General features: G+C 52.8%; 9 protein-coding genes and 1 non-coding gene across 10 annotated transcripts; 4 read left to right on the forward strand and 6 right to left on the reverse strand.

The window, feature by feature from the left end:
• Positions 1-93: 93 nt before the first annotated feature.
• J4E78_008321 (uncharacterized protein) lies at positions 94-1833 on the reverse strand (the record flags this gene model as incomplete). The annotated part of the gene is made up of 2 exons (XM_049368923.1): positions 94-1699; positions 1745-1833. 2 exons carry the CDS (start codon positions 1831-1833, stop codon positions 94-96), a joined length of 1695 nt encoding a protein of 564 aa, XP_049219367.1.
• A 1894-nt stretch (positions 1834-3727) lies between these two features.
• J4E78_008322 (uncharacterized protein) lies at positions 3728-4831 on the forward strand (the record flags this gene model as incomplete). The annotated part of the gene is made up of 3 exons (XM_049368924.1): positions 3728-3797; positions 3859-3947; positions 4001-4831. The coding sequence occupies 3 exons, from the start codon at positions 3728-3730 to the stop codon at positions 4829-4831; spliced, it is 990 nt and encodes a 329-aa protein (XP_049219368.1).
• A 1542-nt stretch (positions 4832-6373) lies between these two features.
• J4E78_008323 (uncharacterized protein) lies at positions 6374-7489 on the forward strand (the record flags this gene model as incomplete). Its single annotated transcript, XM_049368925.1, has 1 exon — positions 6374-7489. One exon carries the CDS (start codon positions 6374-6376, stop codon positions 7487-7489), a length of 1116 nt encoding a protein of 371 aa, XP_049219369.1.
• Positions 7490-7873: 384 nt separating this feature from the next.
• J4E78_008324 lies at positions 7874-7945 on the reverse strand. Its single transcript has one exon. It is a non-coding gene; the product is annotated as a tRNA-Met (tRNA).
• Positions 7946-8552: 607 nt separating this feature from the next.
• On the forward strand, positions 8553-11894 carry J4E78_008325 (uncharacterized protein; the record flags this gene model as incomplete). Its single annotated transcript, XM_049368926.1, has 3 exons — positions 8553-8784; positions 8832-10817; positions 10867-11894. 3 exons carry the CDS (start codon positions 8553-8555, stop codon positions 11892-11894), a joined length of 3246 nt encoding a protein of 1081 aa, XP_049219370.1.
• A 156-nt stretch (positions 11895-12050) lies between these two features.
• On the reverse strand, positions 12051-13770 carry J4E78_008326 (uncharacterized protein; the record flags this gene model as incomplete). Its single annotated transcript, XM_049368927.1, has 5 exons — positions 12051-12215; positions 12272-12803; positions 12853-13267; positions 13316-13521; positions 13574-13770. The coding sequence occupies 5 exons, from the start codon at positions 13768-13770 to the stop codon at positions 12051-12053; spliced, it is 1515 nt and encodes a 504-aa protein (XP_049219371.1).
• A 482-nt stretch (positions 13771-14252) lies between these two features.
• On the reverse strand, positions 14253-16652 carry J4E78_008327 (uncharacterized protein; the record flags this gene model as incomplete). The annotated part of the gene is made up of 3 exons (XM_049368928.1): positions 14253-15789; positions 15836-16589; positions 16637-16652. 3 exons carry the CDS (start codon positions 16650-16652, stop codon positions 14253-14255), a joined length of 2307 nt encoding a protein of 768 aa, XP_049219372.1.
• A 1133-nt stretch (positions 16653-17785) lies between these two features.
• On the forward strand, positions 17786-18362 carry J4E78_008328 (uncharacterized protein; the record flags this gene model as incomplete). The annotated part of the gene is made up of 3 exons (XM_049368929.1): positions 17786-18175; positions 18227-18258; positions 18311-18362. 3 exons carry the CDS (start codon positions 17786-17788, stop codon positions 18360-18362), a joined length of 474 nt encoding a protein of 157 aa, XP_049219373.1.
• A 1688-nt stretch (positions 18363-20050) lies between these two features.
• Positions 20051-21655, reverse strand: J4E78_008329 (uncharacterized protein; the record flags this gene model as incomplete). The annotated part of the gene is made up of 1 exon (XM_049368930.1): positions 20051-21655. One exon carries the CDS (start codon positions 21653-21655, stop codon positions 20051-20053), a length of 1605 nt encoding a protein of 534 aa, XP_049219374.1.
• Positions 21656-24245: 2590 nt separating this feature from the next.
• J4E78_008330 (uncharacterized protein) lies at positions 24246-25058 on the reverse strand (the record flags this gene model as incomplete). The annotated part of the gene is made up of 3 exons (XM_049368931.1): positions 24246-24548; positions 24655-24921; positions 24942-25058. The coding sequence occupies 3 exons, from the start codon at positions 25056-25058 to the stop codon at positions 24246-24248; spliced, it is 687 nt and encodes a 228-aa protein (XP_049219375.1).
• Positions 25059-25699: the final 641 nt, after the last annotated feature.

Genomic DNA, 25699 nt, shown 5'->3' on the forward strand with positions numbered 1-25699 from the left:
GTGTAATGGATTGCGAGACTGATGTCTCTTTGTATGCACATTTCGATTCAGATATCTACAGCGAAAGTGATCAAGAAGGTTTCACCCAGTGTCTTAACCCATGCGATCGTCCCAGACGCACTCAACATCACTCGCCTCATCGCCTCCCCAAACGTTCCCAGGCACGTTCTTCGCCGCAACAGCAGCCCTAAGCTGAGTTCCTAGCTCAGGCGGGCCCGATCCGATGACTTGCGTCCTACCCTTCTCGACCGTCTCGGTCATGAAAGTGTCGACCAAGGAGGGGATGTCCGGTCGTGTGTTGTTAAGCCATGTGATGGTGAAATTAGGGCATTGGCGGCTGAGCTCCTCAATTTTGCGGTCGAGAAACATGGAGTCAATGGAAGAAGTTCGCGACAATGAGCCGCCGTCACCAAAGTCCTTGTTCTTGTCGTCGTGAAGCTGATGAGATGGCTTCTGGTGCCTCGTCGCATCGGGCCGAGTCACGAAGATGCGAACCCTGAAGCGTTTCTTCGCCTCCACCGAGACTATTGGTGCCTTCTCCAGCTTATCCTCGGTGTAGGCTCGATCTGTACCGGCACCGTCAAGTTGTGACTTCAGAGAAGCCAGTTCAGGCGCAATCCAAGCAAGGTTCTCCAGGTGTCGCACTGTCCAGACAAGTTCGATGTTGCGCGCAGGGGAGGCTTCGCTTAATGCGTGCATGATGACGGGAAGGGTATAGGTAATTCCAGTACCGCCAGAGACAGCGAGAACGTTGGAGACCTCGTCGTTCGTGATGGCGCTGCCGTATGGTCCCATCATTATGACTGGCGTGGAGGCATCGCGACGCGGATAGCACATGGCGGCTTGTTCAGCGAGAGCAGCGAGCTTGGCAGTCTCGCCCTTGCAGGCGCGGATGATGTATGTGTGACTCTGTACTGACGAAGAGCTTGTAGGGTTGGAAGCCGGAGTGAAGGGGTGTGATTGCCAGATGTTGAGAGCAGGGAAGGTCAGGTAGTAATGCTGGCCGATCTCCCAGGCTTTGTGGCCGTGAGCGAATGTCATGCGGATGATGGTACCGGTTGGGTCTTTGAACGTCTCCATGGTTGTTGGAATGGAGCGGAAACCGAGACCGAGACTTCCGTCCTTGTATCCGGTGTGGATGAGCCAAGTGCGGACGCTGCGGGCGACCAAATCGAAGCCCATGATGGCTAGTGATGCAATCATCCAGCACGAAAGTTTCTCCCAGTGGCCCCAGCAGGCTCCCAGATAGAGGCCAGCGACAATGAGATGCGATTTGCGGAAGAACTCATAACCCGTCCAGCGGATTACCGGCCTGAGACTGAAGACGAACAAGAAGGTGATGAAGCCTTGTGCGATACAACCCCAGATCATGTACTTCTGACTGATGAATTCTCTGTACGTTGTTGGTTGAGGTTGGTAAAGCTTTGCTTCAACGATGGTCCACATGATCGCGTGTACGAAAGATTGAACAAGGATGATGCGGCCCGTCCAGCGGTGCAAGAAGTTGAAACTTTGATAAGGGATACCTGTGACCATGCTGAGCATAGAGTCGCGGCTACACAGAGCGATGGTCAGGGGAGTCAAAGCAAAGGCGAAAGCACCAACGCGATCGGCAAAGCCACCAATACCGCTGCGGGTGTTGTGTAGGTTGGTGCCTTTGATGGGTGTAATCCACGTCTTGTAGGTGATCCCGGTGAACCTTTGAACGTCAGCTATGTTATGCCGTAAGGGTATCCTGACTTACGAAAAGACTGTCAGATAGACGCAGAGCAGCGCCAGGATCAGGACTTGCAACCTCGTAGTATATCTGAATACCTTGGAGCATTCAGGCATGAGATGTCGTCGTACAGTTGAAGATGTCAGCCTGACAAGGCGATACAACAGGCTCTGTCTGGCACCATCTTTTCTTCGTGGTCGAACAAGTCGAGATACGAGAATCGCAAGTAGGATCGCACCAAGGACAGCCCAGAAAATGAAGGTAAAGATCATCGATGTTTGGTGATTGCCGTAAACGGAATCAAGATACTCGCACGACCCGGCATCATTGGTGCACGGGAAGTTCCGCACCGCATAACCCCAATAGTCGATGGTATATTCGACATCGGCATCGTTTTGGATGTGACGAGCGGCTAGCGCGTTGTCGGTGAAGTTGGAAAGCATTGTAATGAGAGGACGCAGCGCAGCTGCAAAGCAAAAAGAACAACAACAAGGAAGAAAGATATATCGTAGTCAGACACAGCAATATGGCACAACGGCCTGGGAGGAAGTCCATCTAATAAATCGAGACTGCCACCCAATTTCGCAGGTTCCACCCCGTAATTGAACCAAGGCTTGTCGTGCGTTGACAGGATGTGGGTTCCGCTGTCAGGTTCCTTCGAAGTGAACGTCCAATCGTGTCGTTTCCGTTACTGGCGCTGAAACAGGAAGATACCCACCGACCCGCACTGATGGCGCCGTTCGTTTGGGAGTTCGGATCGGACGGGTATTCGGCAACAACGTCAGACTTCGATGACAGCCGCAACACACCTCGTAAATAGCATTGTTGGCGTCGTGTAGAAAATTGGGAGACAGCATGATGTAGCGCACGCGTCGCTCTAGTCACGATGGACTGTTCTCGTGGACGTCGGAAGGTAGCAACAGGCTGTTGCGCAAGAGCCATGCGCCAAGATTTTTATGCTTGTGACTTGCCCTCGACTCTTCAGCCCAAGCATCAAAGGTGTGGCACCCCATCATCGTGCAATATGGGATCTTGGAAAGCAACTGAGGCATTAGGAGAGCTGGAGCGCTCGAAACGCGTTCTATCATCGCGCTAACGCAAAGATCATGACGTAAGCAGTCGCGTCGAGAGAGTCATTCTGATTGGCCAGCACAGTCCACCGCGACAGGAGCCCAAAGATGCAGCTGCGACGTGCAACATCTTCACGACTTCAACCAGTCCCGAGGTTGTGGCCTCGTCGAACCGTCGAATTCGAACGCACATTGTGTTCTCATGCATAATCAGCCGCTTTCTCACTCTATCCACACTGGCCCACCCGAACCATGGTCTGGCTCCAGTCTTAGCGAAAGGCGCCTCCCCCTCCACCAAAACTTCGTTGTGCTTCGGCTGTAGCCACTGCTCGTCCATACAGAGACACACACATGACTGGGATACCACGTTCAGAGCTCCAACCTCTTCAGAGGAATTAGTGAAGCCAGGGAAACAGTAAAAGCCGGTCCAGCCAACGAAAAGAAAGACGTCCTGATTTCCACCATAAAGACACTCATCACGTTCTCAAGATCAGCTCCGGCGAAGATGTCACGAATTCGGTTTGCTACAACCTTTGCCGTGTCAACGTTGGGCGAGGACCTAGCTAGTTCTTCCAGCATGCCGGCTGAGAACAGGAATTGAGCTGCTGATACGAAATAAGCACCGGAGAGGGCATTAAACACCGGCCGAGACGTTAGCCAGCGCAGCCGGGGCTGATTGAGATGTCTCACGTTACTACATTCATTGAGCAAGTCAGACTCACATACAGTGCGGAATTACGGGTAGTACCTTATGTCCGGCGCGGCATATTCAGCCAGTGTCAGCTTGGCCGCCCTGCCGGAGTTAATCGGGTGAAGAAGGTGCCTGACGCGTATTGAAGCAATGTTGAATATATCTATCTCATTGCCCTGGTCTGGTCTAGCACAAAGATCTCATCTCAATTCACAAACATCTCGCCTTCATCTTCAACACGGAAGCAATATGTCTTTTTCGTCCGCCCCTAAGACTATCGCTGGGAAGCCTGTCGGTCCCATCGGCTATGGTCTGATGAGTGAGTTGCCATGCAGACGACGACAATGCGCCGTTGCAGTTGCTAAACATCATCTGCACAGCCCTCACGCTTTTCGGTAACATTACTTATGACGAGGCCATCAAGCCAATGAAGGCCGCTTTGGAGAACGGTGCCACTTTTTGGAACGCTGTACGACCTGCGCCAGAAACGTTGATATCAAATATCGGCTGACATCCTCGTAGGGAACCTTCTACGGGCCTCCAGATGCGAATTCTCTCCAGCTCCTCAAGCACTACTTTACCAAGTACCCGGAAGATGCATCGCGCGTTGTGCTCAGCATCAAGGGCGCTTACGATGGAGCTACTCAGTCACCGACCGCTAGTCCGGAGGAGATTCGAGCCTCCGTTGACGAGTGTCTGACCTTGCTCGACGGTACCAAGACGATCGATCTCTTTGAGCCCGCGCGCGTTGACCCTAACGTGCCCATCGAGAAGACTGTCAAGGCGCTTGTTGAGCTGATCGAAGAGGGCAAGATTGGCTCCTATGGTCTCAGCGAGGTGAACGCTCAGACCGTCCGCCGTGCTCACGCCATACATCCTCCCGCCGCTGTTGAGATTGAACTGAGTCTGTTTTCTCAAGGTGCTCTAGAGGAGGCAGGCGTCGTCGACACTTGCCGCGAGCTTGGCATCCCCGTCGTCGGCTACAGTCCCCTCGACCGCGGCTGGCTCACCGGACAGTTCAAAACTCTCGACGATATCCCCCAGGACGACTTCCGCCGTTTCTACCCACGCTTCCAGCCCGGCAACTTCGAGAAGAACGTAGAGCTAGCTAGTGCTGTTGAGAAAGTTGCTAAAAAGAAGGGGGCTACCAGCGCCCAAGTCGCCATTGCTTGGGTACAGCAGCAGGGTGTTTTGCCTATTCCTGGTTCCACCAAAGTGGAGCGCGTCCTGGAGAACACCAAGTACGTAGAGCTTACCGAAGCCGAGACTGGAGAGCTTCACGAAGCTCTTAGCAAGGCACATGTCTCAGGTCATCGATACCCTGAGATGTTCCAAGCTCATCTCGATAGATAGTAGGGCGGCATGAGTAAAACAGCTCGGCCCGCCTTTTGTACGGTGGGTACTCGTTTGAGTCTTCTCGGTCGTGGAATGGCAATGAACCTTCAATGTCCACCCATTCTGTGTCTTCATCAGTTCAGTGCCTTGATATATGACGCTACATTGGATCAAGATGTCAAAGGGACTTAAATTTAGGCTTTTAGGGAGTCTTCTGATACAAAAAAACCTCACGCGCGGACGCATTCAGTCCCAACTCTCGATACAGATCTCGGGAGCGGCCTTGCTCTCAAGATTTGCCAGTTTGTATGTACCAAGGTGCCCCACAAAGTCTAGCTACTCCTAGTGCTGCCAGCTTCCTCCACTTCATCTACCATCTGCTTCGTCTGCTTTGACCAATTCTCAATCTCTTCCTTCGCAGTATGAAGCCATCTCCTAGCAACATCTTCGCTGCTCATCCGGTTCGATTGTTTTCCACGAAGGGCCTGTTCGATAGCATATGATGCGTATTTGATAGATCGCTGATGCGCACCGAGAAACTCGATGAGCTGGACTTGATGTGTGGCTTTAGATATCTCTGAATCGAGGTCTTGGGAGGAAACGGTCGGACTGACTGCGGCTGCGGAGTCTGTCCGGCACAACGTGGCTTCTGTGGTGTTCGCTTGCGGCAATTGGCAGTGCGTTTCTGGGGTCTTGTTCTCGGTCATTTCAGCGATTATTTCGAAGATGTGGGAGATCAGGGCGAGCTGAGGGTTCTGAGTGTTATCACGCGTCCTTTTTGCTTGCAACGTCACTCTGATTTTGTTTACTTATCTTCAACATCTCAATTCCCGTGTCTTCGATTAGCGAGTTATGATGCACCCCTCTTCAAGACGCAAACACCGTACGTCAACGGTGCCCTCACATTCCGCCGCTCCAACCACGGCCGTTCGATTCTGCGTCATAGTTTGACAGCACATCGTCAGCTGTGAACGGGTCATATCCATAATTCGTCGCGTTGTTGCTTCTACGCAGTCACAGTTGACTTCAACCAGTACACCTAGCAAACAATACGCTTGGCCAACGGCTGAGCAAGGTACAGCCTAGCTTTTCCAACTCATTATGCATGCAGCACCACTTTGCACGTGAAATCCTGCGAACAGTCTCATGATGCGAGATTATTCGCTGTTTTGGTGTAGCCGTCTTCCAAGCTGTCAGCCTTCTTGCAGCGACGGGAAGCGAGCGCAAAGCTAGCCGTTTTCAGCAACGCAACCCCACTTGTCCACTCGCACAATCCATCACAATGCGTCATACCATGCGTCTCATCACTCAACCATCCAAGGCGAAGCCATCGTGCTTGGTACAGAATCTCCCAACGTGATCTAGACAGGAAGTTGCGACTGCCTCGTATCCAATGTACGCGTCATGACCTGAGTACCTAACCTTGGCGGTGCTGCACTCCGCCTGTACATAGACTCAAGGCAGGTAGCATGCGCCAGTGTTTACCCTGCGAGATCTAATTTCGCATCATCCCAGACGATCATTCTCGCAACAATAACCCTAGCATCGTGAAACTCCAACATGGCGCCGCTATCCGACTACCTCAGCTTCTACACCTCCATGGCAAAGGCTATGTTTACAATCATCTTCGCACGCCTCTACACACCTCAGCGCCCTCCGCGTCGCGACCTACAAGGGCAAAATGCCATAGTAACAGGTGCAAATAGCGGCATCGGTCTCTCGATCGCGACTGCGCTAGCAAAACAAGGTGCAGTCGTGTATCTCGCCTGCCGCAATCTCGAAAAAGGCGATGCAGCCGTGGCTTCCATCGTTTCGCAAATCGGTTCCGAGGCTAGCAAAAGGGTGTTTTGCTGGAAACTCGATGTTGGGGATCTAGAAAGCGTACGTCGGTTCTGTGAGAAGTGGAAAGAGGAGGGCAAGAAGATTGATATGCTTTGCCATAATGCTGGGATAGCGGGGCCACCTGACGGCTCGAGGACTAAGGATGAGAAAGGCCGCGACGTGGTTCTTGTTACGAACTTCCTTGGCAGCTTCTTGATGACGAACCTGCTCGAAGGATATCTAGGCGAGAAGGCGAGAGTCGTTTTCACGAGTAGCACTGGGCACTATGCTGCGGCAGAAACTCTGATGCGCCCAAATCTAGAAGGCATGACAGCAAAGACGACTGGTGATGAGGGCGGCATTATGCAAAGGCTCATGGGAAAGGCAAAAGCGTACCTTGGTATAGGAACAACTACCCTTCAATCATACGCGCTCTCGAAAGCACACCAAGTCCTCTTCGCCGCTCTCCTCCAGCGACGCTTCGACTCCACCCCACACAACCAACGCTCGGCGCACTCCTTTAGTCCTGGGTTTACGTCTACGCCTATCTTCGGCAAATTCGCCGTCTCTTGGAAAACATGGTTGAGCAACCCTCTTTTCGCCGTTCTCAAAATGACGGAAAGGTATGTCGCGGTGGATACGGATGAGGGCGCAAAGACTGGAGCCTGGCTGGCAAGTTGTGGTGGGGAGGAAGGGGTCGAAGGGGGATATTGGGAGTGGATGAGTAGAAGGATGAGCCTTGTCGAATTCGTGGAGAGGCAGCTTGGAGAGAAGGAGTGGAAAGTACAATGCGAGAGGGTTTGGAGGGGATGGGAGGAAGACAGTGGCTGTACTTGGGCCACTATTCAGACTTGATGTAGTATTGATTGAGAAGGTCGGAACGTAATTAGGGGTTTAGATTTATTGTCCATATAACTTTCTATCTACCTAGCTTCCTGTGGTGCCTAAACATCAAGAGCATCCTGTATCTAAAGCACGTCAGAATAGTTTATGTGTTGCATCAAAAGAAAGCGAAGTCGCTATAGAATGAAGCAGTGGTATGTTACAAAGTCTATAATCTCACGAGTAAGATGGTTACCCCTACACATGTTTGTATATCCTGACCCTGATGGAAGCAATCTATTAGTACTATGAACGAAGGGGGTAGCAAAAAGGAGTTGCTTAACCCGGCCTAGGGATGTAGGTGATCAACTACCTGAGCAAAGGTCTAGCAAAAATAAAAGAAACATGCACAACATGTAGCTGCTCTCGGTTTCGATCCGAGGTCCTCCGGGTTATGAGCCCGGCGCGCTTCCGCTGCGCCAAGCAGCTTTTGGCAGTTGCTGCTTGATGTAAATTTTGAGAACTAATAGACATATCACTGCTACTGCTTCTGTTCCAGCCCGTTCTGACCTCGTGTTAGCAGAATATTCCGACGTCGAATAGAAAAAGAGTAGTTGGAAGTCGGGCTGATCCATTCACCAAGGTGACAAAAGTGGGGCGGGGTATGACTCCGATTTGACTCCTCGCGAATACTGGAGAGTACAAAGTTTACTTCCTAACTGCTCAGGTGTCTTGTACGCGTAGAAAGCGCTAAGGATGTGGAGCGTAGTGCATTGTGCGAGGGGCAGATTGAAGCTCTTGTGAGGATGGAGGGTGTTCGAAAAGACGAACACAGCAAGATTAACGAACCGCAAATTCAGGTCGTAACAAACATCAAAGTCTGAAAGTAAGATAGCGTGGTGTGGTTGATCAACATATTGCTGCGGGACAAAATTGCTGTCAAGCATCGTGGGCAAGCCAGTCGATTGCATGGGACGAAAGCGAAAGCGGTTAGCGGCAAAACGCGCTCCAACGCGACATCTGGACGCGTCCCACGCACTTTAGATCTCCGCACCCGCGTCTCCTCCAACTCCAACCATGACACCTGCCAGAACCAATGAGTAGCTACTCACCTGGCATTCCGTCCTCTTTTGACCCCGCGCTACTACATTCCGAATTTGAATTCCTCGACAACGCGCCCGCTCCGTCCTCGCATTCCGACGAACTAGACGCATTGCACGACTGCATAGCCGAAGACACGGCAAAGAAGAATAGTGCCGGCATCGTCATACAGCATCGCGCCTGGAACGTAGCGGATATATTCAGGAGTGAAGGAGAAGGACCAACTGGTACTTCCAGCGTGTACGCGCGCTTTAACTGGTACTAATCCCACCAGACACGCCTGCAAAGCGCCAGAAGCAGTCACCAGTCAAGCGCCTCCCTACACAACCTTCAATTGAGATCACAACATTCCCTTCGTCGCCTCCGACTTTCGAAATGCCGCTCATTTCGTCACCCATCGCATACCCGCCGAGCTCATCGATGCCACAGCCGCCCTCGCCGAAGAAGAGGAAGCGCCCAGAAGACGCACGAGAGCCACTCAAAGATGTGCCAAACAACAATGCAACACGCAAGATTGGAGGCTTTTTGGACGACTCCGACGATGAAGAAGACATTGCGGCCCTGAAGGAACACACGTTGAAGCGAAGGGCTGTCAGCAGCATCAAAGACCTCCCAGCTGTTCCGGAAGGTTTAGCAGACTACACGCCCCCTGCGAGCCAGGACGAGTTTGCAGACCCCGAATCGATACCGGTAGACGATCTAGACAACTACAGCTTCAAGTCACAATCACAATCGCCGGTAAAGCGGCCGCACACATCACATCAGCCAACTTCAGCACAATCTGCACCGGGCGTTCTGGCCCGTAACGCGTTGGGGAAGGCCTTTCATATAGGCAAGAAGGCCCAACGCGAGACCCAGACGTACGAAGAGATCATTGCAGCACGATCCGAACCCGTGGAAGGAAAGGCCCGGACGAGTTACTATGGTCTCAATATTCATCAGCTCATGGACGAGGCGAAGGCGCTTGATCAGGAGAAGGCCATGAATGCGTCTCTGAAGAAGCTTGACCTAGCAGCACAACCGTCGATCGAGCAGCCAGTGGCCAAAAATGGAAAGACCAATCGTACACTCATGTGGACTGAGAAGTACCGAGCGAAGAAGTTCACAGACTTAGTGGGAGACGAACGTACACATCGATCTGTGTTGCGGTGGCTGAAGGCGTGGGACCCAATCGTATTCCCCGGTTCGGGCAAAGCGAAGCCCAAGAAAGCAAAGGACGGGTTCCAGGAAGACGAACAGAGACACCGCAAGATTTTGCTGCTGACTGGGCCTCCGGGGCTCGGAAAGACAACCTTGGCTCATGTCTGCGCACGACAGGCAGGTTATGAAGTACAGGAAATCAACGCTTCGGACGAGCGCAGCGGAGCCGTCGTCAAAGGCCGCATTCGAGATATGGTGGGAACTGAGAATGTCCGCGGTGTCAATACCAGCACCGTGAACGGCAAGGTGCGAAAAGCTGGAAAGCCAGTATGCGTTGTGGTCGATGAAGTAGATGGTGTCGTTGGCAGCGGAGGCTCAGGCGAAGGTGGCTTCGTCAAGGCACTTATCGACTTGATAAATCTGGACGAGCGAAACACAAAGGCAATCGGTCAGCAGCAGTCAACAGCGGGCACCAAGAAGAAGAAGGGTGACAACTTCAGACTCTTGCGACCACTCATCCTTATCTGCAACGACCTCTACCACCCTTCGCTGCGGCCACTGCGACAGTCCTCAATGGCTGAGATTGTGCATATCCGTAAGCCTGCCCTCAACATGGTCGTCTCGCGCATGCAGGAGATCTTCGGCAAGGAAGGCATCCAATGCGATTCGGATGGCGTGCGCCGTCTCTGCGAAGCTACGTGGGGTGTCAGCACAAAGAAAGAGGGCGGGACGGGCAGTGGCACTGGCGAAGGAGACATACGTGGCGTTATGGTGGTGGCCGAATGGATAGCAGCTCGGTTACGATCATCACACGATGTGAAGTCCAAGGAGAGGCCCCATCTATCGCGGAAGTGGATAGAAGACAACCTCATTGGCGACTTGCGACATGGTGGTGGAGCCGCTCGAAGCCTGGGGAGAGGCGGTGCAAAAGACGTTGTCGACCGTGTGTTCCGTGAGGGTGCTGGCTTCCCGAAGCAAGCTGAGACGACCGATGCAAAATCGGCAGCCGCGAGGGCCAAGAGCGGTGTGATCGGAGTTGCTGAAGCAGGCAAACGGAGAGCTATGGATCGTCTTCGGGAGATGGTCGATACGAGCGGGGATTGCGATCGCATCGTGACAGGTATGTCTCACCTCATATCACGGCCTCATCAAATACTAACACTGAACAGACTGCTTCACTGCCTATCCCGAGAAGCCGTTTCAAGACGATACTCTTCTCAGCAAACCATCTGCTGCATACGAATGGTTGTACTTCCATGACACAATCAACTCGGCCGTTCACGGATCTCAGGAATGGGAACTAGCACCATATCTGTCGAACTCTGTCCTTGCCTTCCACAACCTCTTCGCTTCGCCTATCCGATCATCTGCAAACCCCGTAGCAGACCTAGATGCACAGCCAGCACCTTTCTCGGGACCGGGCGCAAGCTTTGCAGCTTTGGAGCAGACCAAGGCTAGCAGGAGTCAGTTGATGGCGCTGCAGACAAGTCTTAGTCTACCGTTGACGCGCATGTTCCGAAGTCCAGAGGAGATGGCCATGGAGCTCATACCTTACGTCTTACGTATGTTGTCACCAGACGTCAAACCTGTCCTCGTCAATACTGGTGCATCGGGGTCAAAGTCCTTTGCCACTGCCTCCGTCCGCAAAGCATCTGAAAAGGAACTTGTGAAGAAGGCTGTAGAAGCAATGACAGCCACTGGCATTCGGTTCGAAAAGTCACGAATCGAGACCGAAGACGTGGCGAACAGAAATGCTGGCTTCGTCTGGCGCATGGAGCCCGCTTTGGACGTTCTGGCAACTTTTGAAACACTTGCCGGCAGGAAAGACGACAAAGGGCGCTACGCAGTCCGCAGCGTCTTGGAACAAGAATGGCGCAAAGAATCCGCTCTTCGTGAACATGCCAACCGCAAGCGCCGCGGTGGTATGGATGAATACGAGGAGGAGATCGAGGCCAGCAAGAAGGAAGAGAAGACGACGGAAGAAAAGGTCGCTGAAGCCAGCAAGAAGGCCGTGAAACGCGACTTCTTTGGCAGGGTGATTGTAGAAACGGATAAGAGCAGGAAAGAAGCGAAGAGGAAGCAAGACAGTGGGGAGATGCAAGGTGATGTGGGGAGGATATGGGTATCCTTTCATGAAGGATTCTCGAACGCGGTACGGAAACCTGTCACTATTGACGACATTATGAGGGGACTCTAGCTTTACATTACACGGCAGGCTGAGGAAATCAGCACCGGTCGATGGCGATAATATATCTGTATTCGGCAAGCTCAAGCAACCCATTTAGCATTCTCAGCTCGTCCATGCGATCGGCATGGCAAGCCCGGAGACTCCGACCTCTCCACACACCTCAATCTAATGCACAGCCGTAACTTGGTTGCCGGCGAGCTTCTTCTTCGCAGCATCAATCCTCTCCAGTTCTATGATCCGCTGCTTATCGTCCAAGTTATCAGGAAGCGTGCCAAGCGCACGATCGCCGAATAGCAGGTCGATCTCCTCAAGTGTGAGCTGCTTCGTTTCCTACAAGATTGGTCAGCATGAATTTCTCCAACGAGTCCTTCCGGGAAATTACGTACCTTGAACACGAACCAGATAGTCGGGAACGTGACGCAGAGATTGAAAGCCACAAAGATGAAGTAAAACTTGTAAGTAATCTCACCCAGCCCGATGGGCGACACCTGACTCCACACAGTTCCCACAAGCCAGTTACCAAATCCAGTAGCGAAAGCAGAACCGCGTCCACGGATACTCAGCGGGAGAATCTCACTGGCGTATACCCAAGAAATTGGGCCGAAAGACATTGAGAAGATGCAAGATACCAGGAACAAGAAGAAGACGCCAGCGGCAGATAGCGAGTCTCTTCGGGATCCTGTGGCACCTTCGACCTGAGATCCGATGATCGCCTCGCAGATGAGGGCAATGGAGATACCAATGGTGCCGAAGAGAAGGGGCTTCTTGCGGCCAACGCGATCGAGGAGGAAGACGATGAAGAAGAGGTTGAATACGGGGCCGACGATGTTGTAGATGCTTGTAACGAGGAGGTTGCGGTCGCCGACAATACCGAGGTTCTCGTAGAGAATGGTGGAGTAGTAACCGATAACGTTAATACTGAAATCACGTTAGTATGACTAGATCACCGAACTGATAGAGAACGTACCCAGTCATCTGCGTAAACACCTGAACAAGCGTAGCATGCATAAGCCTCTTCCGCCACACCGGAACAGTAAACATGACCTTCCATCCGGGCGCCGTGATCGCCTTCTCAGCATCGATAGTCAACTTGATTTCATTGAACTCGCTTTGGATCCAGTCGTCGTTGCTACCATTGTAGTGCAACTTACGAAGCACCTTCAGTGCGTCGTCTGCACGATCGATCTCGACCAGGTAACGCGGCGATTCAGGGAAGAAGAGCATACCGCAGATGATGATCAAACAGGGTAAGCATTGGAAAGCGAGGGGGAAGCGCCAGGAGAAGGAGTTTGTTGCGGGTACTTTCGAGGCGCCGTAACCGATCCAGGTGGAGACGATGAAACCCACGCCGATCATTTGCTGCGTGAGACCGGTGATTAGACCTGGGTTTTGTTAGTATTGGAAGTTTGGGTTGATTTGGAAGGACTGACCTCGCGTTTTGGGGTGGGCGCATTCGGTTTGGTAGATGGGTACGGACATGGACATTAGACCTACTGCCCATCCAGCCAAGATTCGTCCGACGAGTATCATGGCGAGGTCCTGGGCGGCGCATTGGAGTATAGCTCCGATTAGGTTTATCAGGGCTCCGATCATGATCGTCTTCCTGCGACCGAACCTATCCATAGTAAAACCTCCCCTACTATTCGTCAGTACATGCCAGCTTCTCTACACAAGAGACATCCACGTACATCAGCGAACCGAAAAACGCTCCGCCTGAAAACGTCGCATTGATGGCTCCTATAATCGGCGATGTCTTCTCTGTGTCGAAGAAGGCGAGGAAGTTGGGTGATTGGATGACAATGGTCATTACTCCGGAGTCATATCCGAAGAGGAAGCTGCCCGTGCCAGCGAAGACGGCGAGGGCAATGTTGAAGATGAGACCCATGGTTGCTACCTTGGCCGATCAGATCAGCGATGCTTGCACGGAAGGCTGGAACTTGTGGGTGACAGTCCTTTTCAACGCGCTGTCGCTGCAGGTATATATTGCCCCGGGCAACTGGGTGCCCACGCCATCGACGCATGCTGGTCATGTTACATCTTCAGGCCAGCCTCGCGTAACAAGCATTTAACCGGAAGTTCGCGCCTAGTTTCCACGGTGCGATCCCGCATAGACTTTAAACATGTCTGCTGGCGGACAAGTATTTGCTGATCTTGCTGCCATAAAACCCGGGGAACAAGTGGAAGGATGTTGGGGTACAGTAGCGTGCGGGGAGGCATGTTGAATTTCCGCCAATGAATGAAGCCCCCACTAGCTCGCTTCGCTGATGTACGACCGTTGCAGCGGCTCTGCTTTACGCTCATGGCCGTTGAGACTGGCCGTGAACAAGTGCGGGATACATGACCCCTCATGATGGCCGGAATGCGAGCCTATCCTAGCTTCGAGACCTTCCAGTCTCCACCTAGAACATCCATACCTTTGAGCTCACCATCGGCGCTGACCTCCAAGACACCCTTCTGATCACCCTTGGTATCCACCAAAGTCGCTTTGTCACCTTCCTTCACACCATAAAGTCTAACCTCACCACCGGTAGCGAGCCAGTCATAACCAAAGCCGCCTTCGCCCTCTGCTTGCCCGAGCACGAGAACAGTGCCTTCCCTAACAAACAACGGTAATTGGAGGAAGCTATACTTCTCTTTGATCCATCGACCGCCCTGCATTTCTTTACCGTCCCAGAAGCTGAACCAACGACCTGGTGGCAGGTAGTATTCAACGCTACTGTGTTCCTCGAAGACCGGGGCAGCGAGGATCTGACTGCCAACAAAGAATTGGCGGTCCACATACCAGGATGTTGGGTCATCTGGAAACTCTAGAGCCGTCGCGCGGACGCTGGTAGGCCATCCATTAGCAACGCTCTCTTCCGCCTGCGCGAACAGATATGGCATGAGGCTGCGCTTGAGCTGCACCCAGTGTCGGAGGACCTCAGTGCAGTTTTCGGGCTCTTCCGATGAATCGTCGACTAACCATGGCACGCGATACGAGTTCGAGCCATGGAGTCGACTATGCGAGTTGAGCAGACCAAATGCAACCCAGCGCTTATAGATCCAGGGTGGCGGTTTGCCCTCAAAGCCACCAATGTCGCTCGTCCAGAACGCGAAGGATGCAAGCCCAAGGCTCAGGCCACCACGCACTGACTCAGAAAGCGCAGCGGGTGTTGATTCGCAGTCGCCGCCCCAATGAAGCGGAAAGCGTTGCGATCCTGCGCAGGCTGTGCGCGCAAACAGTATGGCTTCGTGCTCGCCCTCCCGCTTTTGTACTGCCTCGTAGACAAGTTTGTTGTAGATGAAGGCGTAGTAGTTGTGCATGCGGCTTGGATCCACGCTCTTGTCGTGCCATTGGACGTTCTTCGTTGGTATGCGCTCACCAAAGTCCGTTTTGATGGAGCTGACACCCACGTCGAAGAGCTTTCCCATGCACTCGCGGAACCAGTCGCAAGCCTCGGGATTTGTAAAGTCTACAATACCCATGCCAGTCTGCCAGAGGTCCCACTGCCACACGTCTCCGTTCGTCTTCTTGAGCAGATAGCCTTTCTCAGCCGCATATTTGAACACAGGACTTGCTTGGCCGATGTAAGGATTAGTCCAGACACTGACTTTGTTGATGAGTCCATCATCTTTCATGCGCTTGATCTGACCAGCAGGGTCGGAGAAGCTCTCTGGATCCCAGATAAAGTCGCACCAGTGGAAAGCGCGCAGCCAAAAGCAGTCGAAATGGAATACTTCGACTGGTATCTTGGAATCTGACATCTTTTCAACGAAATGGCGGACGGTCTGCTCATCGTAGGAAGTCGTAAATGATGTGCTGAGCCAGAGGCCGTATGACCACGCCGGAACCCTATTCGACTTGCCAGTAAGAATGGAGTACTTGGTAAGTACTTCTTTGGGGCTTGGTCCATAAATGAGATACCTTGGAAGTTAGCCAGGAGATCAATCGAGTTACTCGCGATGCTCACCATTTCAAGCGTTGCCCTTCAACTGTAGTCTGCAATCTTGAGCATCGTTCGCTACCAATCTCCATATCAATCTTATCGGGTGTGTCGATAAAGACGCCGTAACCCCTTGAGCTGAGCCAGAACGATACGTTCTTGTAAGCCTGCTCGCTAGACGTACCTCCGTCTTCGTTCCAAACTTCAACATTTTGACCAATCTTGTTCCATGCACCAAAACGTTCACCTAAACCGTGGATAGTCTCGCCGACACTGAGTTCGGTCTGAGTGAACATGTAATGTTTATAAGCAGCAAGATCCTCCACACTCTTGGGGGTGCTGAGGGCGGGTGAGTACGCTAGTCCGACGCTCCGGTGGAGAAGAGAAGTCAATGTTTTAGATTCGTCAGTGGCATGGAATTTGATGTCGAAGGTATGCTCATCAGAGCTAATGGTCGCGCTTAGTCCCCCTGAAGTGACCGTGGTTCCTTTCTTTTGCTTCAAGATCTCGCCTTTGCACTCCGGCTTGCCTGCCGGGTACAAGTCAAAGTCTGGTCCCATTCGCCTGGCACCAGCGAAGTGTGTCGCTTCGAGAGAGATGACGCCGTCGAACTGGGCTTCGATCTCGACGGATATGGTGCTCAGATTCAAGGTATCGCCTCTGGTGAAGATCTTCCTGCTAGGACATAACAAAGTGACCGCCTTGTTGTCTTCCCGAGGCGTGACAGTATAGACTTCTTCAGCATGCTGAACTGTGAACTGGTCATTGACCAGCCACATACCTGTACGATCATTAGCGGCAACATTTCACAGGCTGCGAGGCTCATACCATCACGAAACTTCATGTTTGCGTCGTCTTCGAATGTAGGCGCTCACGACAAAGTATAGGACAGTCCGACGATGATGTCGTGATTGACGTCTGATGTTCTTCTCTCGACATTCCATACTACTAGGAACCATATTGGCGTTCGGATATGCGGTCCGTCCCGTTGGCGATGCTTGGAGCATACGGTTCTGTATGGACGGACACTTCGGTGTAAGATTGCCCGACGCTCCTTGCGCTGCGGGGTACCGCTCGAGACGCTGCAATGATCAACATTGCTATGCGAAAATCAAAAATCCCGCTCGCAAAAGGCCATCGCCTCAGAGAACTGGTTCCGAGTGAGCACCGATCTTGTTATTAGCCGACTTCTCGAACATACAAGGGTCATGGAGCTTTTGCCCTTACCAGCTATAAGGACTCCGGTCCTGCAGCGCTTACACGGCACTTTCTTGACCATCACCTGAGCATGCCCATGAACAGTGCGCGTCGGGATAGTTTCCCCCACTGATTCGTGTGCAGACTCAAAAAGACAGTTCCGACGATACCTTCTGCAAGGGGTGTTGTAGTTCACGTGAAGGGGTAGTCGCGACGCCCCGCATCAACAACCAGCCACTGAGATGACGGGAGGGCGTTTCACCAGTGTGGCATCCCGCGCACTTCCTTGGTATACCTATTGCCTTACGCGGCACAATGTGAAAGCTGCACGTATATCAACAGCCACACTTCAGCATGGGAAGTCGAAAGTAAGGGGAACATCGCAAAGCGAATGAGGACGGGACCCTGCTGCCGGAAATGGCTCCGGCGCGAAACGTTGTCCACCGACCCACAACCCACCCTTCCCAACAGGGCGCAACGTTGTCGCAATCGCCGAATTCGTCTTGTTATCCGTGCAAGGCTTCGACACGGTCAAGGTGTGTTGTAGTCCCACCCATAGGGCATCGTTGTCCATTGAAGATAAGCAGATCTCATCTAGCTCCTGAGAAGCCGTGTGTGATTTGTTGACTCGGACAAGCCCCAAGCCGCTTCTTCTCTGCCATAAACTTCAGCTTTTCTATTGTCCACAGCATTCTACTACCACACGCACCTTAACCTCTTTCTGTTATAACTGTCGAATCGAAAAGCAGAGATTTGCTGCCGACACTACGAACCGACACCATGACGGTATCAGTTCTTTGTTTCTATTCCCGTCGCCCAGAAGTCACCCCGGAGCATTTCCAGTCGTACATGGAGGAAACTCATCTGCCTTTGATCAAGGAGGTCTTCGAGATGCATCCCCCGCAGTCTTACAGGTTGCGCTATGTAATACGCGTCAAGACTGGGGCCGGAGACCGACTGGGTGCTGTCACATCAAGCAGAGCAAAAGCGGATCCTGATGCGCCAGTTGTACTTGTCGGGTCTCCCCAGGATATGGATTGGGATGCAGTAGGAGAGATGGTGTTTCGGGATGAGCTGCACATCCAGCAGTGTCTGTCCGTAATGAATGGCCCCGGTGGGCAGCGAATAAAGGAGGACGAGGAAACTATTGCGATACCGGAGAAGACCCGGGTAATATTAACGGCTGGGGACAACCTTTTCATCTGAGCCGGGCACGCGCAGGCGCACTTCAAGGGAGGACAGTACTATCTAAGGTACGTCTTCGAGACAGTTCTGCTTGCGGATACACTGACATCGATAAATCAGGGTAGATCGACAAGCAAAGGACAAACGCCACCGGGTGGCGTCCGAGGAATAAGGGGTTCTCCAAAAGCATGGAAATTTATTGAAACCGAGATCGCACAATGTTCCCGTTTGTGCCATCTACGTGGGAAAAGTGTACGACAACTAGGACGCCGACGGAGAGGCATATGCGATACCATAGACAGTTGCAGTCTGATAGAGAATGACTATCAATTTCGAAAGCCAGGGAGTTGCAAATGAGCTACGTTCGCTACACTTGTGGACGGCTGGCTGTTCCGGGAATCTGAACGATACGTCATCAATGCGCTTGACGAAACTTTGCGACGCGTCGGGATCTGCACGCCCAGCGACGCGTACGCGGAAGCTCAACATAACGATCGAGGTTTCCAGATTGTGAGAGGCGAGATTAGATCATTGGCGCGTACAACAGAACAGGCGGACAATGTGGTGCGAGGATGAATGCAGGAGGGGTCAATGAGCGGACTTGAACAGTCGATGTTGCAGCGACAGTACCTAGGCAGGTGCAGAACACGCTAGGTCGCATCACGTGACTCTGTCGTCATCGATCAATTTCCTGTGGCCCAGCGCAGCGCAGCCGCTTCTTACAGTGAAGTTCCTTCCACAGCTTCAAGAGACCGACAACGGAGTTTGCATGCAAGGTCAACACACGAGTGCAACCTGCATTGGATCCAGAGCACCCGCGTTGCATCGAGTGCTGAGAGGCAAGGCGTACACAAGCCGTTCAGGGCTGTCGCGGATTGGATACCCCCAGGGCTACTATCCATTACTGCAGATTCACCGCCTCCGACAGCCGTGTATAATGGAAAGCCTATTACTTTAAGTTTTGCTACTGCTGCTAGGTGCTTCGCAAGCCAGCTACGACGCTCCAGGTCGTTACGCCATTACCTAGGTCTCCCGTTACGGAACGGCTCGGTTTCTCTCCGTGGGTCTTTTTCCGAACCAATATGATAACGTTTCAATACACAGTGGATATCGCAACAGCGCAATGTGGTCATCGGCAACATCTTTGCGAAGCCAGCATTGTATGCCAGATTACTAAATGGCGCTGCTATGAGGTAGGTTACAGCATGCACATGAGTAATGTGCGTTTGCATTGCCACAACGCACACTAGCAATGCCCATCAAACCCGAGGGCTCCATTTGCTGCAACCCGATATCTTCAGGCCTCACTCAATTCGCCAAGGTGTCCCGCACGCAAGTTTTGCTCGCGCACCCACACGCATGACATGGCTAGGCTGATTCTCCTTCCCTTGTCTCACCGCAAGGTCATGATTGGCGAGGAACGGGATCGGGCCGTAACCACGACTCAGCAGTCGAGACCTCTCTGGCCAAAGACGATCATGGGATGGCACCGGTCAGCGGCGCGCAGATATCGATGAAAATCTTCGCAATACCTTGCATCCAATAACGAGACTACGGAGCCGCGCAAACTCTGGGTCATGATGGGTCTCAGGATAAAGGGGAAGCGTGGTTTCAGTGGATGTAACCTCTCCATATACTGAGCTATCTAAGGCGAACGCCTATACATGATCCAGGGTCCAAGAACTATCGGACCAGCAGATACGCTAATTCGCCGGCATTCAACGGCGAGTCTATCGGGGAAGCTGGGTCGCTGCAGGCATCGTGTTCGGCCCTGTAAGCCCGGACTGCTCTGATGGGACGACGTTCGACTCCGGTATAGTGATCAAGTACGAAGGAGGCAGACCAAACTAGGCATGGATGCTAATTCTCGACGTCGTTCGCGGTGCCCATCACTCCTTCTAGACTTTTCTCGGTACTTTCCCACTCCCTCCTCACCGCATCCAACACCCATGGTCCTCGAGGCTTCAGACGGAACCTAAATGGCCTTGGCTCAGTCATGAAGCCAACGACTATCATTTGCCATGGATCCACCTCTTCTCCCTGTATGGCTTCCACATCAAACGCCCATAGCAGATTTGCGATATTCATGAATGTTCCGTCAGTAGCGACACGCTTTCCTTGACATATCCTTCGACCTTGGCCAAACACAGGGAGTGGCAGATCACCGCGGACCTTCCCATCACGCAACCAGCGCTCAGGAACAAATTCCTGTGCATCACCAAGCGAAGGATCGAAGACTGCCTCGTCGCGGCCGATGGCCCACGCGTTCGCCATGATGGTCACACCCTTGGCAATCTTCACGCCAGCGAACTCATCCGCGCGATCAGCACGGCGCGGAATAGAACCAGGAGATATGGGTCGCCATCTGAATAATTCATGTGCTATAGCGTCAACGTAGGCGAGGTCGTGCCGATCTGAGAATGTAGGAAGGCGCTCTCTGCCAACGACTTTGTCTAGTACTTCATGCGCACGGGTCATAATCTCGGGATTGTGCATTGCTGCGACAAAGAGCCAGAGAATCTGACGAGGGGACGTTTCCATACCACCCTGAATAGATGTCGCGAGTGTGAAGGCAAGGTCAAGATCGGATACTGGCGAGTCGGTGGGAGCATATTTCGGTGCGGATGCGATTGCTTGCTTTGTCGCGTTCCAGCCTGGCGCATCTCTGCCATGGCGGAAGAGGCGCATGTAGAGCTTAACCTGAGCCGCGTAAAGCTTGTCAGCATACTGCTGCCACGGGGAGATAAGAGTAGGCAAGTGTCGAAGGACTGGCATAAGATCCGGGAGCTGCGGATTCGCGGCCAGATGTGTGACCTTCGCTTGGATTGCAATGACTTCGTGCAGGATTGGCTCTTCGAACTTGGGTATGCGGAGACCGTAATGGAGGGCAAGGATGACACTGGACTGGGTCCGCTCGAGCAGAGGATATATCGTCTTCGTGGTGATTGTGGAACCATCTTTAGACTTCTCCAAGGCAGCGATGAGATCGAAGAGCAGTTGCTTAGCTTCGAGTTCCATAAGAGGCTGATACTTGCTTGCCGCCGGCGCACCAAGACTTGGTGAAAGAATGCGGTGGTGTAGTTTAAGGTGATCGTCATAGTCGTGCATCAGCGTGAATCGAGAACGACCTGGCCCAGCCCCAGTGATCATCTCCATGCTCACTGAGGCCGGTCGGTTGCTGTACCATTGGCTACGACGACTGAAGAGTTCAGTGACGGCCTCGTACGAGTTGAGCACGACGATGGGCACAATTCCAAACAGTTTCGGAACTGTAATCGGGCCGTGTTGTTTGGACCAGGCGCTCCAGTTTACCAATGGTTTCTCGATTGGCGAGCTGTGGAGATCACCAATGAGCGGCAGCTTGAGGAGGGGCTTCTCGGATGCATCTCTGCTCTTGTTGGTGTAAAGGTAAAGTGCGGTCAGGGCACTCACGGCCAGAAGGACGGTCACGACAAGGCTGGACATGGCTGGAGGAGCAACCCACGAAAGCTGTGGGCGACACAACCACTTGTAGGTGTCCAGAATGGCGGATACGTGCATGCACGGCATTACTCAAGTGGATTGTTCCTGGAGCCATGTCCAAAACAAGTTAGCCCAGCCGGCACTTGGCAACAACGGCCACCTTTCGCGTATGAAGCCCCGAAATCGTGATAACAGCTTGTTCGGATCTGGACGGCAGTGTCTCGGCGCCATGCCCTCGTATTGCGCGTGATGGGCTCTTCTTCTTACGACTAGACTCCCATGACAGATGCCGCCATCACTGACGTGATCAAAATCGGAAGACCCGAAACGTTCCCCGGACAGCATCGCATTACACATCAACTGAGCGCTGCGTGCGCGCGTGGGCTGAGAGGCTCTGATATAGATCTGCTCGGGTATGCAGGGCGAAACCGTTCGCGTCGCGGCACACGCTTTATCCGGTTTTTACACGGTAGCCCGCCCTCCCCAGGGCCTGAAGCGTAGTGGGCAGGCTCGGATGGGAGAACCTGTTTGCACAGGTCTTGTACAAGAGGAAAGGCAGGTCACGCGTCCTATCAGCAACGAGAATACGACACCGCACAGGATATGCCCCAAAGCCTAGCCGGATGGGGCCGCTGTCACGGCTTTAGTGCCGTGGGTGAACGCCTGAGCCGGCACGTCGGGTGAGGAACGGCTCTTCAGGCCTGCGAAGGATTTCTTGTTGGAATCCTAAGCTAAGGGGTATGTTGATCAGCGCGGGAAAAGACATGGGGTGCGCAAACAGAAATGCAAGGCTTCGCGCGGGGAGGTCGGCAGCTCATATGCCCAGCTCCTCCCCAAGATCGATCTTCCCGCGGTGGACCAGCTTGTTTATACACCTCCGAGCCTGCGACGATACAGACGTCGGCGCGTGAGTCGCACACCAGAGTGTTGCATCGGGATCTGCACGACAACATGACCACCACATTTCCTATTCGAACTCATGACCAGAGAGCAGTACTGGGTGTCGCATTCAGCTTCTCAATTCTTGCTGCACTGGCCGTCACCCTACGACTGATTGCTCACGCGATTGCTCACAAAAGATGGACAATTGCCGACTACTTCATCATTGCCGCCTGTGTAAGAAATTCAGCTCCGGATATCGCCAACACTACTAACACTTTGCAGATTTTCGCTATCGGGCTGCAATCTGTCAGTGTTACCGGAGTCTTCCATGCCGGCATTGGCTACGATCACGTCCAGGACATCGTAGTAGCGTACGGCCTCGAACCTATCACCAAGCTCTCGCAGCTCATCATACCCCTGCAGTTTCTGTGGGTTCTGAGTCTTAGCTGTACCAAGATTTCGATTCTGTCTCTCTATATCTTGATCTTTCCGATTCGATGGGTGGTTTGGAGCTCCTACGTGACCATGTCCATCATCGTTGCTTGGACAATCGCAACCATCCTCGCTGGCTGTCTGATTTGCCGACCTTTCGCCTACAATTGGGACAAATCAATTCCTGGAGGAAGCTGTGGCGATCAAGTCATCTCATTCACGATTACCGGAGTCATCAACTTGGTCACCGACGTCATGGTGCTTCTTCTGCCCATGCGTCCGTTGTATCAACTGCAAATGGCGACGTACAAAAGAGTGACTCTCGTCGCCGTTTTCGGCCTGGGTACTTTGTGAGTCGAAATGAGATCCTGTCGTCAGCTCTGATCTAACCGAAGCAGTACCTGTATCGTCAGCGCCTTCCGCATCTCCGTCCTGTCCAGCATGGACTTTACCGACATTACCTATACGATCCCCAAAGCCAATATCTTCAGTGGCCTGGAGCCATGCCTCGCCGTAGTCCTCGCATGCGTGCCTCTGATGCATCCACTTCTTGGTCGGTCCGCAGCAACACCTCACGCGTCGGGGAAGAAGAAGTCCTCGAATGCTGAGTCTAAGTCCAGTGGGCCGAAAGCTGTCAGCGACGACGGGTTCGAGCGGCTAGACGATGATACGAGCAACCTGTGGCTCAAACCGATGGGGCTGCAGCATCGCGCTGATGAATCGGATTTGCAGGAAACCATAACCGGAGATGCAAGCGAAGGAGATCAGGAGTCTCTTCATAGACATCGAGGAAACATCGGTATAGCTACTTGAGCTGTTAGCTCTCTTAGATCCTAGTAACGATCACACGACCTGAGGAATAATCACAAACGAGTCCCACTGTTCACCGCTACCACTTGTTCATGTCACCAAGCCGTATTGCCAGTAGATGGTGCGAACTTGAGTCTGGAGACAGTCGCAAAGGTCGATCCAACGCTTGACAGGAAACTTCGGAGGTATCTGGACAGTCGGCTGCGCAGATCCAATGTTACCATGCTGACGACAAGGCTCAAACGACCGGCTATATACATCGCTCCAGCCATAGCATCTCGTAGGTCCACTAGAGATCAGCCTTTGCAAGGGAAAGTAGAGAACGTCGAGAGGAAGCGACCGGCGTGAAGATCTTGGCGGTATCATGGCCCGTGCTCGCCACCCGTCCCCGCTTTCCTGTCACGCGTCATTCACGCGTCGGACGTTCCTGCCTTCATGCCATCAACCTTACTATCCGACAGCAGTACCCCTACTTTCTGACGTCGACGAGTATCTTGATGTGTTTCTCCTTCTCGTGTAGCAGCGCGAGAATACCATCTTCCACCACTCTGTCCATCGAGATTGTACGCGTGATCATCTTCTCCGCATCGATCGTTCCTTTATCCAGCGCGTCAATAACTCGCTCAAAATCCTCACTGGTGTAACTCAGCGCTCGGAACAAGTCAGCAAGGTTTCGAATCATCGCAATGGTTTTGCGTGATGGCTTACCTGTGACCAGCCTCTTTTCTCCAACCAAGAGATAGTCCGGGTTGAAGGGGATCTCTTTGCCCCACTGGGCAACATTCACCACCGTGCCCCTGCTTCGAACTGATAAACACGCAGACTTGATACTGGCAGCTACTCCAGCGCAGTCAAAAGCAACATCAGGGCCTTGGCACATTGCACAGCATCTTGCATCTGGAGACCATGTCTTCGTCCGTCGGATCGATCGCCGCCGCAGCTCCAAAATGTAGAGCTAAGTCCCTTCGATTCTGAGCAACTTCTGCAACTATCACCTGGGCAGTGTTCAAGGCCTTCAGGCATTGGAGAATGGCCAAACCAATCGGGCCGGCGCCGATAACCAAGACGTTGTCCCCTGCTTTGGCGGCCGACTGTTCGACAGCATGCCAAGCAACTGCAAGCGGTTCGACCAAAGCTACGCCAACCTGTCAGTGTCCTTCCCTACCTCAGTGAGCTTGCCGACTGTCTTACCTCCGATTTCTGACGTTATCTTCTCAGGCAGTTTGAATACGAATTGCGCATCTAAACACACCCGATCCGATAATCCACCTCCCCAACCCATGATTCCCACGAACCCAAACGAATCGCAACAATTGGTAAAGCCGCCTTTGCACGAAACGCACTGCTTGCAGCAAATGGTGGGCTGAACGGCCACTCTGTCTCCAACCTTGAGACCTTTGCGCACCTGCGCTCCGACCTCGACGATGTCCCCAGAAAACTCATGCCCGAGAGTTACAGGCCATGTCTCGCCGGTGATCGGATGAGGCGTGTCTTTGAAAGGAAGAGCATCCGGTATGCAGTAGAAGTGCAGGTCAGACCCGCAGATCCCACAAAAGGAAGGTCGAATCTTCACTTGATGGGCATCACATGTCGGCTCTGGAACGTCGTATTCCAGACGCATGTCCTCGGTCCCATAGTAGCGAAGAGCCCGCATATTGGTGGTACGAATGGGTTGGACGAAGCAGTCTGAGAAGGTACAATTTCGTGGTTGAGTATCGACCACAGACAAGTGAATGTATTGTACGAAAGCAGTCGTAAGTTCATAGGCGAATATACATGCTAATCTTATAGCTCTATACTGAGGCTGACGTTAGAAGGAAGGAGGGGTACTAGCCGACGTCTCGCAAGATGCGTGTCAGCCCTAGAGACTCATGCGCAAAACGCGCCAATGCTAGATAACGTCAGAATTACTGCATATCATAC

This window comes from Alternaria triticimaculans (assembly GCF_023758025.1).
Source record: "Alternaria triticimaculans strain BMP 0046 chromosome Unknown scaffold_14, whole genome shotgun sequence".
NCBI lineage: Eukaryota > Fungi > Ascomycota > Dothideomycetes > Pleosporales > Pleosporaceae > Alternaria > Alternaria triticimaculans.